The sequence below is a fragment of the Mobula birostris genome, chromosome 18, assembly GCF_030028105.1.
Source record: "Mobula birostris isolate sMobBir1 chromosome 18, sMobBir1.hap1, whole genome shotgun sequence".
NCBI classification, from domain to species: domain Eukaryota; kingdom Metazoa; phylum Chordata; class Chondrichthyes; order Myliobatiformes; family Myliobatidae; genus Mobula; species Mobula birostris.
This window is the reverse complement of record NC_092387.1, coordinates 51,146,589-51,163,163: the sequence shown is the minus strand read 5'-3', so window position 1 is coordinate 51,163,163 and position 16,575 is coordinate 51,146,589. Positions and strand designations below refer to the sequence as shown.

Sequence of the window (16,575 nt, the reverse complement as noted above, 5' to 3'; positions counted from 1 at the left end):
GAGATACTCAAACTACCTTGTCTGGTACCAACAATCATTCCACGCTCAAAGTCACTAGGTCAAATTTCTTCCCTATTCTAAGAACAACTGAACCTCTTAACCATGTCTGCATGTTTTTATGCTTTGACTTGCTGCCAAAGTGATTAGATGTTTACATTAATGAACAAGTGTATAGGTGTACCTAATAAAGTACATAGGAACATTTCACATCATCCCACAGTATCTTCTTTGTTAATGTCAACAATTTTATTTTTATTTTTCTTTCAATCAAAATATAATACAATTTACAATTAAGGTTCAGTGAACTTTGGTGCCATGGTAACGTAGTGGGTAACGTGACACTTACAGCTAGGGGTGTCAGAATTCTAAGTTCAATTCTGACATCATCTGTAAGGAGTCTGTATGTCCTCCCCATAAAATGTATGAGTTTCCTCTGGGTACTCAGGTTTCCTCCCACAGTCCAAAGATGTACAGGTTAATAAGTTAATTATTCATAATAAATTGTCTGGTGGGTAGGCTAGGGTTAAATAAGGGGTTGCTGGGCAGTGTGGCTCAAAGGGCCGGAAGTAGCTATTCCATGCTGAATGTCTTTTTGAATAAATAAATTGTTTTTATCCTGTCTCTCAAGATACAGCACCGTAAGAAGACTATGGCTGCACAAAATATGAGCTCTGAACACCTAGTTTAGAATCTGTTATGCATACAACAAATAGAAAGGTTAGCAGAGACACATTGTGTGTGAAACTAGCACTTTCTTTAACAGGATTTTTGAAACAGAATGATGTATAATGATCGATCAGCAAGAACTGTGAGAGTTAAGAGGAGCAGACACTTCAGGAATTTTGCAAACTCAATGAACACATTTATAAATTTCATCACTGTAGGGATATTGCTGTAGCAGCTTTCAGATTAGCTAAAAATATGGGGATTTAAACATGGTTAAATGATGCGGATGGGAAATGACAGAGTTATAAATTGAGATTAGACTGCTCACATATGGTTCACAACATGTAACTCTGGATACCAGAAGTAAGGGAAATTGCATACTCTCCACAAAGCAGGAACGTAGTTCATTATAGTAGATAGTAGTCATTCAAAACAACACGCAAAATGCTGGAGGAACTCAAGGCTAAGACCCTTCATCAGGACTGGAAAGGAAGGGGAAAGAAGCCAAGATAAAAAGGTTGAGGGAGGGGAAGGAGTACATGCTAGAGGGTGATAGGTGAAGCCAGGTGGGTGGGGAGGGTGGAGGAAGTAAAAAAAAACTGGCGGGGATAGCTGGAAAAGATAAAGAGTTGGAAAAGAAGGAATCTGAAGGGAGAGGAGATTGGAACACAGGAGAAAGGGAGGGAGGAAGGGCACCAGGGGATAGACAGGTGAGGAGAAGAGAAGAGGTAAGAGGGGAACCAGAGTGTGGAATAAAAGAAGAGAGAAGGGGGAGAGGGAAAAATTACTTGAAGTTAGAGAAACCAATCTTCATGCCATCAGGTTGAAGGCTAACCAGATGGAATATGAGTTGATATTACCCCAACCTGAGAGTTGTGAAGGCCGTGGACCAACATGTCAAAATAGGAATGACAATTGGATTTAAAAAGGTTGGTCACCAGGAAATCCTGCTTTTTGTGGATAGAGTGAAGGTGCTCAACACCAATGAAATTTTCTTTCTTTCCAATGCTTGAGCATCTCATGTGTGAAGACCAAGGCCAAGCTGACCTCAAATATTAGTTTCTACACAGTGTATTTTGTGCAAATACAAGAACAAAATATAGGTTGAGTAACCCTTACCTGAAATGCTTGGGGCCAGAAGTGTTTCAGACTTTGGAATATATAATGAGATAGTTCGGGATCGCCCTCATTTCTGACTCTGAATTTATGTGCCACCAGTAAGTAGTCTTTGTCTTACACTTGTCCATTATACCTATGTACTTAACAGTATAAATGATTACATACCATTAATATAATGTGCATGTTATGGTGTATTCTGGAGTTATAGTATACAGCAAATACAAATTTTACAGCAGCCAGTATTCAGAACTGAATGTGGATTGTAGCTTGAATTTAAAATACAGCTCTGAACAAGGGCCTTCCATTTGACTGTAGAAGCCTGAATATGCAAGAATGCAGACCGGAGTCGGTGAGAATTAACATTCATTTTGTGTGTCTGGAGTGTGGGTGCAAAGAAGGAGGTGCTTGAAACTATATGTTTCAAGGAAGCATTGTAGATACATTGCAACTATAGCATTGCCCTGCTGCACCTTTTGATCTTTAACATATAAAAATCTCATGTCATATTAGATCAATCAGGCCTCTTCTTCCAAGAGTGTCTCAATATGGTGCCTGTTGCTCACTTTTGCTAAATAAAACACTCCTATATCCATTAGCATCAGTGACTCTCCGATGACTTTGTTCACGTCACAACAGTGTGCAGGATTACAAAAGCAGTACAGCAGCAACAGGAGAATAGCTAAATCAGCTGTTGAATAACAATAAACAATGGCAAGCTTTCAGTTTCCACCTCTAATGCTATGTTTTTAGAATCAGAATCAGATTTAATTTCACCAACATATGTCATGAAATTTGTTTTGATTAAAAGGTTACAGTACACTGCATTTGTATTTTATTTCTTTTTGGGTTTTAGGTAAGGTATAAAAACCATCAGCATTATTCTGGTATTAGATTTTCACCAGCGACAATCGTGATAAACTCATCAATGAATTCCTCTGCTGCTTCGTGATCTGCAGATGCTTTATCTTTACAATTTTAAAATTTTTTAAAAATGTAATTGTCCACCTTTTCTTAAATTTCTGCAATCAGTCTGTTGAATATTCCCAATTACCTTCAATTTTCAGTTCATTGTGATAGACCTTTGCTTGTTTATGATGAGCATACCTTTAAGCAGCATATTTTCACTCCATAGCTAACAAATCTACTTTTTCAATACATGGTCAAGATCTTTATTTTTCATTTCATGCAGTGTTTTTCTACTTTTCATTAAATTCTGTTGATTACATATGTGAGGTCACTTCTCAGTGTCTGTAGTGCACAAAGACCTGTACGCCACCTGGGAACTTGTGGCGCCATGTCAGCGCACAAAAAAAAATTCAGATTTCAGAGGTTTTTGGATTTTGGACTTTTCGATAAGGGGTACTCAACGTGAAGTAATAATTTTCAGCATTTAATCTTAAAATAGATAAAATCAAACCAAAGGTTAAACAAAGCTCAAGAGCACTTAAGGAAAGAGACTATGAATTATGACCAGAAGTGCCAAATGGCACCATGCTATCTAAAATTTACAGATCACATCAGAATAATCCAGAGGTCCTTTAGATGACAGACAAAAGAGTACAGTGATATACTTTATCAATTTTGACCTGGACCAGTAAACTACCGTAGTCTTTCCCTGACATATGCATTGTTATGCTTCTGCGCATACTCACGTATGTAGCTGTTGACAGGTGCTTGGTCTGTGGTGTAGCTACATGAGAGATTGCCTATTAACTCTTCGCTTGAAGCACTGTGAACCAAGATCAAGTAATGACCAAACTCTCCATATGAATCATCATGACTATCAAAAGAAAAAAAAGTTAGAATTAGCACTTCATACATAGAAAGCATTATTATATTTTACAGAACTCAGGCAAGTTACTAAAATGATACATGACAGGATTTAAAGTTTAATAAGGTTTAATATCTTAAATTGTCTTTTTTGAGGGATTAAGAATAGAGGTTCCCAACCAAGCAGAAGTGACCAAATTGAAGAGGTGAAGATGTCTGACAATGTATTAGTTTGATTTGTATATCATTTGGCACACTAAGTGATTTAGAGTGATACAGTTGTCTCACACAGAGGCAAGTCTTTTTCTGCCCATCATGTCTGTGTTAACTTTTTTGTTTATCTACACTAATCACATTTTCCTACATTAAGTACAAATCCTATATGTCTTGCCTCATTAAGTGTTTGTCCAAACATTTCTTTAATGTAGTGATTGTATCTGACTCCACCAAATCCTCTGGCAGTAGGTTCCAAAATCAATTAATCTCTGAGTAAAACAAGAACTTTGCTCTAAAATCCCCTTAAAAAGTCCTTCCTCTCATCTTAAACCCATGCCTCTTGTTTTTCAAGCAATGAGCATAGGAGTATTCAACATAGATGAATGGCAGGTAGATTAGGTGGTGAAGAAAGCAAACGACATGCTTGTCTTCATATTCAGTGGATATAAAAGTAAGGATGTTATGTTGCAACTTTACAAAGAGCTTGTTAGAATTCACTTGGAGTGCTGTGCACAGTTCTGATTGCCATATTAGATGAATGATGTGTTTGCACTGGAGAGAGCACAGAGGAAATTAACCAGGATGGTGCCTTGACTGGAGAAATTTAGTTTTGAGGAGAGATTATCAGGTTAGAACAAGCCTAGCTTATCCAACCTTCTAGCCTATTCAAACTCCGACCATGGGCTAGTGAGTTTTGACTATCTACCCCATCTGAGTTGATGGTCATAATCACTTGTCCAAAGTAAGAGTTTCAGAAATAGAACTAATGAACACCCGTGGGATTAGAGTAATTTGGTAATGTGGTCATTGTGGCCTGAAGGATCCACGTCTATGCTGTTTGAATCTGTGACTATAAGTTTTTTTATCAATCCATTGAGTAATACTGTACTGTGAACAGATAGTCTAGTATATATTGCAACAAAATTCAAGCACTTAAATGGGGCTGAGCTGAGAAAAAGGCAAAATCTGGATAAAAGGAGAATATTGGAGTATGGTAGAATAATGAACAATCCTTCAAAAAACCTGCACAAGAACAATGGGCTGAATGGACTCTTCTAGTGCATTTCTGACAATCCAAACTGTTCTTATTACTAAATATTTGTTTTTTGGGGAAAGTTTCAGAAGCACGAATGTTAAGTAAACAGACCATGGATAATTGATGTTCATTCAACACCTGATCAAATAATACATGAACACTGAGACTGCAACTGCTGTGCAGCGACAGTTGCTAAGCACCATCACTGTTTTGCACACAGAAAGATTTCAATAACATCAGTAAGATCACTGAATAATTACTGTGCTTATATCAGTTAAATGAAGAATGTTGCTACTACCTCCAGCTCTTTCTCAAATACTGCAACAAGAGCTAACTATCCTAAATTGGTAGCAGGTTCGTGACAAGTTCTATAGTACACAGAACAATACAGCACAGTACAGGCCATCTGGCCTATGATTTTGTGCCAAATTTTTTCACCTACTTCAAAATCAGTCTAACAACACCCTCCATTTTCTATTCAACTATATTCATTAATTTGTTTTAGAAAACAATATACATGGGAACTAATACTAATATTGTTTTTTTTTACTATTTTGTCAGCTGTCCAAAACTGACTTGTGCCCGAGAAGGATGTGGTACTGAGTTCTGTTACCACTGTAAGCAAATATGGCACCCGAATCAGACTTGCGATGCTGCACGTCAACCGAGAGCGCAGAGCTTACGACTAAGAGTGATGTATTCATCATCAGTCAGCTACAGTCAAGAATCTGGAGCGACGGCTACAGAAAACTGGACACTTCGTAGATACGTTCAGGATGAGATTACATGAAGAAAGGGGTTACCTGAAATAAACAGTCTGCTGGTCAATCAAATTCTACCATCTCGTTCAACAGTGGATGTTATTAAGCCTTGTCCGCGATGTGCAGCACACATAATAAAAATGAATGATGGAAGCTGCAATCATATGACCTGTGCTGTATGTGGTTGTGAATTCTGCTGGCTATGTATGAAAGAAATCTCTGACCTGCACTATTTAAGTTCTTCAGGCTGTACGTTTTGGGGAAAGAAGCCCTGGAGTCGTAAAAAGAAGATCCTGTGACAGCTTGGCACGTTAGTTGGTGCTCCATTTGGACCTCCAGGGTTACAATCTCAGGATTGCTACCCGAGCCACGTACGAGTGAGGCTAGAAATAAGAAGATAATGTAGCTAAATACGTGGCTAAGGAGTTGGTGCAGGAGGGAGGGCTTCATGTTTCTGGACAATTGGGCCTTGTTCCAGGGAAGGTGGGACCTGTTCCAACGGGACTGGTTGTACCAGAACTGGAGGGGGACTAACATCCTTGCGGGAAGGTTTGCTAGTGCTGCTCCGGGGGGGAGGGGGGTTAAACTAGATTTGCAGGGGGAGGGGAACCAGGGTATTAGAGCAGATAGTGAGGTGGAGGAGGATAAAGGTCATGCCAGAATTGCGAGCATAGTGCATGGGGTAAAGCCAGATCTAAAATATAAAGAGGCTTTGAGGAATGAGAAACAGAATAAAGGGTATAAAGGTAGTAAGGTAGAAGGGCTAAAATGCATGTACTTCAATGCAAGAAGCATCAGGAACAAAGGTGATGAACTGAGAGCTTGGATACATATATGGAATTATGATGTAGTGGCCATTACAGAGACTTGGCTGGCACCAGGGCAGGAATGGATTCTCAATATTCCTGGATTTCAGTGCTTTAAAAAGGATAGAGAGGGGGGGAAAAGGGGACGAGGGGTGGCATTATTGGTCAGGGATACTATTACAGCTACAGAAAGGGTGGGTAATGTAGCAGGATCCTCTTTTGAGTCAGTATGGGTAGAAGTCAGGAACAGGAAGGAAGCAGTTACTCTATTGGGAGTATTCTATAGGCCCCCTGGTAGCAGCAGAGATACCAAGGAGCAGATTGGGAGGCAGATTTTGGAAAAGTGCCAAAATAACAGGGTTGTTATCATGGGTGACTTTAACTTCCCCAATATTGATTGGCACCTGATTAGTTCCAATGGTTTAGATGGGGCAGAGTTTGTTAAGTGTGTCCAGGACGGATTCCTGTCACAGTATGTGGACAGGCTGACTAGGGGGAATGCCATACTAGATCTAATATTAGGTAATGAACCGGGTCAGGTCACAGATCTCTCAGTGGGTGAACATCAGGGGGACAGTGACCACCACTCCCTGGCCTTTAATGTTATCATGGAAAAGGATAGAATCAGGAAGGACAGAAAAATTTTTAATTGAGGAAGGGCAAATTATGAGGCTATAAGGCTAGAACTTGCAGGTGTGAATTGGGATGATGTTTTTGCAGGGAAATGTACTATGGACGTGTGGTCGATGTTTAAGGATCTTTTGCAGGATGTTAGGGATAAATTTGTCCCAGTGAGGAAGATAAAGAATGGTAGGGTGAAGGAACCATGGGTGACAAGTGAGGTGGAAAATCTAGTCAAGTGGAAGAAGGCAGCATACATGAGGTTTAGGAAGCAAGGATCAGATGGGCCTATTGAGGAATATAGGGAAGCAAGAAAGGAGCTTAAGAAGGGGCCGAGGAGAGCATGAAGGGGGCATGAGAAGGCCTTGGCGAGTAGGGTAAAGGAAAACCCCAAGGCATTCTTCAATCATGTGAAGAACAAAAGGATGACAGGAGTGAAGGTAGGACCGATTAGAGATAAAGGTGAAAAGATGTGCCTGGAGGCTGTGGAAGTGAGCGAGGTCCTCAATGAATACTTCTCTTTGGTATTCACCAATGAGAGAGGAACTTGATGACGGTGAGGACAATATGAGTGAGGTTGATGTTCTTAAGCATGTTGATATTAAGGGAAAGGAGGTATTGGAGTTGTTAAAATACATTAGGATGGATAAGTCCCCGGGGCCTGATGGAATATTCCCCAGGCTGCTCCACGAGGTGAGGGAAGAGATTGCTGAGCCTCTGGCTAGGATCTTTATGTCCTCGTTGTCCACAAGAATGGTACCGAAGGATTGGAGGGAGGTGAATGTTGTCCCCTTGTTCAAAAAAGGTAGTAGGGATAGTCCGGGTAATTATAGTGAGCCTTATGTCTGTGGTGGGAAAGCTGTTGCAAAAGATTCTTAGAGATTCCTGGAATTAGAATATTGACTGAGAATTTGAACCAAAATTCTAGAAGTTTAGCTTCTTACCTAGGCCTCTAGAATTCAGCAAATGAGCAGAGATGAGAGTCAGAAAGAGTGGCTGTATTTTTATTGCTTATACTCACAGGAAATAAAAAAATATACATTTAAAAGTTTTTGTAAAAAAACAAATTGTCAATGGAAAAATGGAAATTTTATTAGTATATTAGATTGATGCAGAGTAAAATTAAAATTGCAGCACCAGCAAATTGTACTCAATGAATGCCTTCTAAAGAGTTGAACAATGCAGTTCAAATATGCAAGAGCTCTTAGATAAATATTATGCTTTGGAAGCTCTCCAAAAACCAGCCATTGCAAAGGTCTCCTTTATACTCTTGCTGATACCAGCTATAATTCACTGCTGCTTAGCTTCAAATTCTCATCACCATAAAACACAGGAGCACAATTAGGCCATTCAGCCCATCAAGTCTGCTCCACTGTAAACTTTGCATGCAGTTTTAGAACATAGAACAGTACAACACAGGAACGAGTCCATGTTACACCAACTACAATGCCAGTCTAACTAATCACATCTGCCTGCACATATGCTTCTATTCACTGCCTGTTCGTTTGTCTGCCTAAATGTTTCTTAAACGGTGTTACCATAAACTGCTTCCACAACATCCTCTGGCAGCACATTCCTGGCACCTACCACTTTATATAAAAGAAAACTTGCCTGATGAATGTGCTTTAAAATTTCACCTTCTCACCTTAAACTTATGCCCTCAAGCATTTGACATTTCCACTCTGGGGGAAAAAAAACTCTAACGATCTACCCTATATACCCTATCTCATAATTGTAAATACCTCTATCAGCTTCCAGCTCTCCAGAGAAAAATATCCAAGTGTGCCTAACTTTTCCTGATAGCTAACACTCTTTAATCCAGGCAACGTCCTGGTGAACCTTTTTTGCACCGTCTCCAAACTGACCAGAACTGAATATAATATTCCAAATGAAACCAAACCAAGTTTTATACAGCTGCAGCATGATAACTCGATTTACACACTCAATGCCCCAGCTGATGGAGACAAGTATGCTATATGCCACCTCATTCACTTGTGTTGTCAGGAGCTATGGACTTGCACCTTAAGATTCATCAGCATTTCAATACACTTAATGCTCATGCCATTTACTATATGCTTTCCTCTTGCCTTTGACCTCTCAAAACACATTACTTCACAATGGTCCAGAATGAATCCCATGTGACTTAATCTTTTGGACTGACCTACCATGAAGGAGCTTGTCAAATGCTTGTGAGACAATACTTCAGCTGCAGAAAACCATGTGACTATCCTTAATATGTCTTTGTTTTTTCCAAATGTGAGTAAATGCTATAATAAGAATCTTTTCCAATAATTTCCCTACCACTGATATAAGGCTCGATGGTCTATAATACTTGGCCATGAAGGATGCAATTCACAGCCTGCAATGGAACTTCTATGTTTTTGCTGTAGATCATACAATGTAGCTACCTATAGTGCTGTTGTAGGGCAAGGTAAGCGGCAGAAATATACATAAAATGCCTCACATTGTTTTATTTGCAAAAACCTACATTGATGACCCCAATGCTCTTGGACAACTCCAGAGTTGTTAAACATGTTGGCCAACGCAGTTGCTTTGAAACCGCCAGAGTTTTGGGAGCAAAGTACTGTCACTTCTCACTTTGGTTCTCATCTTTTTTTACAGTCCTGATCAAGAGGCTCAGCCCAAAACATTGGCTGTTTACTCTTTTCCATACATGCTGCCTGGCTTGCTGAGTTTCTCCAGCATTTTGTGTGTGTTACTGTGTAATAGGATGTGTGGGTTCTGTTGTAATGATTTTCATTCCCCTGATTTAATTAAAGTAACCATCTGCATTAAAATGAAATAACTACACACGTTTCAGTGAATTTCAGAAGAGTAACAATTATCATTCATTGCTCCTTCAACTTAACAATACCACGTTTAAAAAGGAATCCAATAGCTGTGGATGATACTTTGGTATATTCATTGAAGTTCGGTAAATGTATGTTCTTTCTTACTCAAGTGAACTAAAAATTCAAACCTGGAAGTAACATCCAATCTACTACTGCATCAACAAATTGTTTACAAACACCATTTGAGGTAGGGAAAGGAGGAGGAATGATGCACCGCTGTCTAGCTGAGTGTAAACTATCAGCCATTTTAGCAAACTCCCTATAGTCCTTCACAAGTGCATTGGCGAGGTTTTTGCAAACTTGATCAGGCATTTGCTTCACGAAGAGTTCTTTAAAAATAAAATAAGGATAGTGGTTTCCCGGGAGAACCATTAGCTCCGAAGGCCTAGCATCACCAAGACCAGGTAAGGACAGCAACTATTTGGTATGCTCAGACTCCAATAGTCCAACAGTCTGTAAAAGGTGTTTATCATGTTCAGGCGGGTGTTCAAGTAGACTCACCACTCTCACAGCCATGGAATTGCTGAATGATGCTATTACATAGAAATATTTGGTGTTGTCAGCGGAGATTTCTCGCAGAACAGACTGGACCTTGACTTGTACAAACCAGGTGCTGGCACTTTGCTTCCTAAACTCTGGCAGTTTCAAAGCGACTGTGTTGGCCGACATGTTCAATAACTCTGAAGTCTTCCTAGAACATTGTGGTCACCATTGTAGGTTTCGCAAATAAAACGAAGTGAGGCGTTTTATGTTTAATGAAACCAGTAACACATTTTATTGAACTCCAAAACCTAAACACAAGAGTGTGCTAAAAATCCTGATGTAATGACATTATCATGTCAGACCAGCCTCTTAAAGCAAAACCCCAACTCAATGTCAGTGGTTGTGAATTATGCACATTTCTCCCAGCTACGTTACCCTACAAGTGAAGCTGTGTTTGTGATATTCTGCTGCACAATTGCTTCATATACCTGACAAATCTTTGCCCTAGAATGTAATTTGCTGTTCATAGAGTAGGTTGAGATGTACAAAGGTCTAATTTCTGTTGCTGTCTCTTTCGCTTGGTGTCACTTCTCTTGTAAGAACCAAGCTCCCGAGTAGGTTCTTCTGGTGATGGGGGAAAAAATCATGGCAATTCTGTGAGAAAGTTCATACTTACAAAGCAGAACTGCTGACGATTGATGATTAAGGCCTTGTTTAAAATTTAGTCATAATTCAATGGTCATTAATCTTATGACTATTTAAAACTTAATTTCATTATTTGACTTTCAAAGTGAGGCTGGCAGATCAAAAATGGCTTGAACGCAGTGAAATTCCTTCAATTAAATAAAAAGGCAGTTTGGTTATTACTAATTGATCTTAATATAAATTACTGGTTTTGATTGGTAACATAAGTTTTCAGTGGAATATGTAACTTCGCCGATTGACAGTACTCCAGTTCGCAGACTATATAGTATTCTATAGGAAGGATGCTGAGGCTTTGGAGAGAGTGCAGAAGAGGTTCACCAGGATGTTGCCTGGTTAAGAGAACATGTGCTATCTTGAGAGGCTGCACAAACTTGGGTTGTTTTCTTTGGAATGGCAGAGGCTAAGGGAGGATCTGATTGAAGTTTATAAGATTATGAGAGGCATAGGATTCTAATCCATCTACGGTCTTTTACTGGCTCTCCTCCATTATGTCCTGTCTAAGTTTAGAGAAAATAAGAAGTCGGACATTTGATATATCCTTTAAATTTGAGTAAATATGGCGACCTTTTATCCAATATTTTCATTTAATTTGATTTATTACTCTTTCAATCTTTTTTTTCGAAGTTTTACATTTGATCAGAAAGTCTTCCTTTCTTTCACCTTTTGGTCATATCCTCAAAATGGACTGCCCAGTCCCTTTTTCATTTGTTTTATTATAGTGTAGTGGGTTTTTTTTCTTTCTTTTCATTCAAAACCCTATGTTTTTTCCTTTTCCTTCATAAACTGGTAAGAGGAGAGTTGTTATTTTCATTTTTTTATTCTTGTATATTTTATACTAGTTTAACAATGTCTATGATTTTAGCAATGTTTGTCTTAATCTTGCTTTATATTGGTACTGATATATATATATATTTGAACTAATTCTCCTCTTGACTGTATTTATGCTTTTTTAAAAAATCAATAAAAAGATTAATAAAGAAAGAAGGAGAGGCATAAATAGAGTAGACAGGGGTTATCTTTTTCGCAGTGTAGAAATGTCTAATACCAGAGGGCATGCATTGAAGATGAGAGGGGGTAGGTTCAAAGGGGATGTGAGTTAAGTTTTTTACTCAGAGGATGGTGGATGCCTGGAATGTGCTGCCTGGTGTGGTATAGAGGCAGATACGTTAAAGGCTTTTATGAGACATTTAGATACGCACATGGATATGAGGAAGATGGAGGGATATGGACATTGTGTAGATAGGTAGGATTCGTTTTTTGGGGGGGGTTGATTTACTTTTTATCTGGTTTGGCACAACATTATGGGCCAAAGGGCCTGTTCCTGTGCTATACTGTTGTTCTATGTCCAATGTTAAAGACCCAACTTGAAGAATGAGGCATGCTTAGTGGAGCTCAGTGAAACATGCACATTGAAGCCTAGTTAGCTATGTACCACTGCCAGTTTGTTTTCATGGGTAGCAATCTCATTTGTAACTTCAAGCCCTACTCCAGAAACTTAAGCATATAATTAAGGCTGATACTTGACACAGTGCTGTACTCTTAGTACTGATTTTAAGTTGGAACATCAAACCACTAAGAGCCTGCTCTCTCAGAAGACATAAAAGATCCAAGATTTGGAAACAAAAATGATGCCTCTGGTGCCCTGACCAATATTTTGCTTTAACCACATCACATATCTGGTTGCTTTTCTTGTTGCCGTTCACAGGACCTTATTGTGTACAAAGTGACAGTTGCAAAGATTTCAAAATTGAGTTTGCTACATATGTGTTTGGGAAGTAAAAATGATTAGGTAACTAAGTTGGGGCTCTCCAGTTCTCCCACACTCCCATTCCCAGGCTGGCTTTGACCTATGTTCCAATGACTAATAATTAGGAAAATATTGATGCAATCATGGAATCATATGGTGCAGAAGGAGACAGTTCAATTCTAAGAATAATTCAACTAAACCCTGCTTCGCTACCTACCCTCCCATAGCTCTGCAAGTTCAAACTCTTCAAATTCATCTTCAATTTCCCTTTGAAAGTTATCATGGAGGTCTGATTTCCCCCTCAGTGTTTATGGAAGTGTTGTTCAGATATTAATAATGCTTTGTGACAAGAAAATTCTAATTTCTCCTCTAGGCATTTAAGTACTTTGGAAATTCCATGCTAAAGATAAATTTTATAGATTATAGCCTTTCAGAAATCTTAAGTCTGCTTTGCGCTGAGGATGAACCTCAGTCAGCAAGGCCCCCAACGTAAGCATGCCCACACCTGCAAAACAGACAACGCCAGGACTATGCTTCTACCATGCATAGGAACACTAGGTAGGGCCAACCACCTTGCAGCTTTGACAGTGCCAGTGCATTGTGAACACCGTGAGTTCCAGCTGCCAGGGGCGTCTACAGTTCATTATGCACACCCTTTCAAGGCAACACTTCTTATGTGACAGGGGTATCCAAGTGAGTGTACTACCAGCATCACCTATTGATGAGAAAGCAAAGGGCGACAAAATCTTGCTGCAGGCTGCCAAAGGCAGCAAGATCCAGACTTACAGGATGATCCTTTGCTTCAGTGGGCAACATTAGACATGGGATGTCAATCTGGGCTAAAGCGGCTAGACCTCTGCTTGGTGCAGATTTCCGGTGTGCCCAAGGGCTGTTGGTCAATCTTAAGAAATGCCGGCTTGTGGATGCAAAGGACTTTGGGTTGTTACCCTGCTCCCCCAGTAAGTACCCCACAACGACTCTGACAAGTACACACACCACTGCATTGGGTTTACTCAACTGCTGGGCGAATTCTCAGACCTCACCAAGCCTACATTCTCCACGACAGTCACAAGACATTGGGTCGGGCATTACATTCCCACAACTGGCCCACCAATCCATGCCTACACACGTAGACTGGATCCTAAAAAGCTGGCAACTCCAAAAGCTGAGTTTGTCAACGTGGAGAGATTTGGCATTTTACACCAGTCAAATAGCCCCTGGGCTTCACCCTTCCTTATGGTCCCTAATTCCGATGGTGGTTGACGCCCATGTGGCGATTTCATTCCTGATGCCTGGTCAACCTCTCTACAGTTCTCCACCCTCCTCAGCAAATTTAATTCCTTTTCACCTATTTCTACTTGCCATCATGGTGTACGGCTCTCCTGGGTCCTACGTTCCACCGCATTTGTTTTCATCCACCAGGATGCACACCAACATCGCCTTAGGTCCCATTCCACATTTTGAAATGGGGAGGAAAGACTTTTATCATAGATAAGAGGGGTAAACCTGAATGTATTTCGGTAGATCGCCTTAAACCGGCCCACCAAGATTTGGAGTATTCTGCTGCCAAGTCCCTGGCATGAGCATACCAACACACCACTGGACAAGCCAGAGGCACCTACGGTTCCTCCACCCATGAAACACAGGACCTCAGCAGGCAGCTCTTCTGAGCTCTGAGCAGGCTCACAATGCCGGTCATAGAGAATTTGGGGGGGGGGGGGGGTGCCTGTGTTGGGTAACATAATTGGTAGAAATGTGCATAATTCACAACTACCGACATTAAGTAGGATTTCACTTTAAGAGGCTGGTCTGACGTGATGACGTTGTCAAGTAAGGCACTTTAGCGCTGTTTTGTGTTTAGGTTTTGGAAGTTCAATAAAAAATGTTACTGGTTTCTTTCAACATAAAACACCTCACTTCGTTTTATTTGCGAAAACCTACACACTAAATACCTTTTGGTGGTATTGACTGAGGACCAAATGCTGGTTGGATCAATGAGACAAATCCTAAATATTGCCAAAGTGAAACTTTGACCTGTGCTGGAACAACAGAACAGTTTATTGTCTGAGTCTGAAGGTTAACACTCTGACCATGCAACAATCTCTACGTACTGCATTAAAAGACGTAAAGGGTGATAAAGGGTCCGGTGCTCCCGATGCGGCCTTCTATATATTGGCGAGACCCGACGCAGACTGGGAGACTGTTTCGCTGAACACCCACGCTCTGTCCGCAAGCGAAAGCAGCATCTCCCAGTGGCCACACATTTTAATTCCGAGTCCCATTCCCACTCTGATAAGTCTATCCACAGCCTCCTCTACCGTAAAGATGAAGCCACACTCAGGTTGGAGGAACAACACCTTATATTCCATCTGGGTAGCCTCCAACCTGATGGCATGAACACCGACTTCTCTAACTTCCGTTAATGCTCCACCTTCCCCTCGTACCCCATCCGTTATTGCCCATCCTCTGGGTTTCCCCCCTCCCCCTTTCTTTCTCCCTAGGCCTCCCATCCCATGATTCTCTCATGTCCCTTTTGCCAATCAACTGTCCAGCTCTTGGCCCCATCCCTCCCCCTCCTGTCTTCTCCTATCATTTTGGATCTCCCCTCCCCCTCCCACTTTAAAATCTCTTACTAGCTCTTCTTTCAATTAGTCCTGACGAATGGTCTCGGACCAAAACGTTGACTGTACCTCTTCCTATAGATGCTGCCTGGCCTGCTGCGTTCACCAGCAACTTTTATGTGTGATACTGCATTAAAGGTTCACTGAAATTATATTCTCAAGTCCTGAGAAGTGATTTGAACATATAGTTTCAAAGAGGGTCAAGACAACAGTTCTAGAAGGAAAGAAGAAACAAGAAGACAGGCTGATTAAACGCATTGATATCTTGAAAGTTTGTAAACCCAAGAGATGAGATCGTCTTATAGGTTATATTTCCAGTATAAGTGCTTGGCTAATACCTCATATTAAAGGCATTACTAATCTGGGTTGATAATGAACCTTTGGCAGAAGTTTTATTTCTCTTTACAATTTCTGTAATGTTCCCTAGAGTTCAAAAGGCTAGGGAGTGATCTGTTTAATATGTTTAAAACATATACAGAGTTTGCAGGATAGAATGCAAAGTTCATCTAGATAGTGAATATGAAGAAGAGAAAATCATTCCTTAGCCTCTAATCAATGAGTCACAAACTCAGCATAAATAGTCAAAACTCTGTAGAATATATTGAACTTAACAAAATAGGGTGTTTCAAAAGAAAGGCTTCAAACAACAAGTGTGAAGTCGGCTGAGATTTAAAATTAATGTTAAAATTGATTCAGTTCAATGTGAGATACTCAATTACTAAGTAAGGTCTTCATGGAATATAAGGGTAAAATCAGGATGCCAAAAACACCAATAGCTTTGGAGAATTTACATCCTGGCAAAAATGTTGAGAGCTGTAACTTATGAAACACTCTGCCTTGACCAACTGTTGTAGCCTCAAAAAGCCAAATGACAGTATCGTGATCCTGGGTAAAAGATCCAGTGGGCCATCTGTAAACCTGGTGAGTTCAACGTTCAAAGTAAATTCAAAGTACATATATGTCACCATATACAACCTTGAGATTCATTTTTATGGGCATACTGTACTCAATAAATCTATAGAAAAATAACCATAAGAGAATCAATGACAGACCACCCACTAGGGAGTTCTCAGAGTTCAGAAGACAACAAACTATGCAAATGCAAAAAGAAGAAATAATAATAACAAATAAATAAGCAATGAATATCGAGAACATGAGCTGAAGAGTTCTTG

The 16,575-nt window shown here is 40.1% G+C and overlaps 1 protein-coding gene across 1 annotated transcript in view; it reads right to left on the bottom strand.

Annotated features, from left to right (window-relative positions):
* LOC140211885 (heparan-alpha-glucosaminide N-acetyltransferase) overlaps positions 1–16,575 on the bottom strand; it is a 349,860-nt gene that overhangs the window by 306,974 nt on the left and 26,311 nt on the right. Inside the window, 1 exon segment of the mRNA XM_072282072.1 lies at positions 3,438–3,565. Within this exon segment, the coding sequence (XP_072138173.1) occupies positions 3,438–3,565 (128 nt within the window).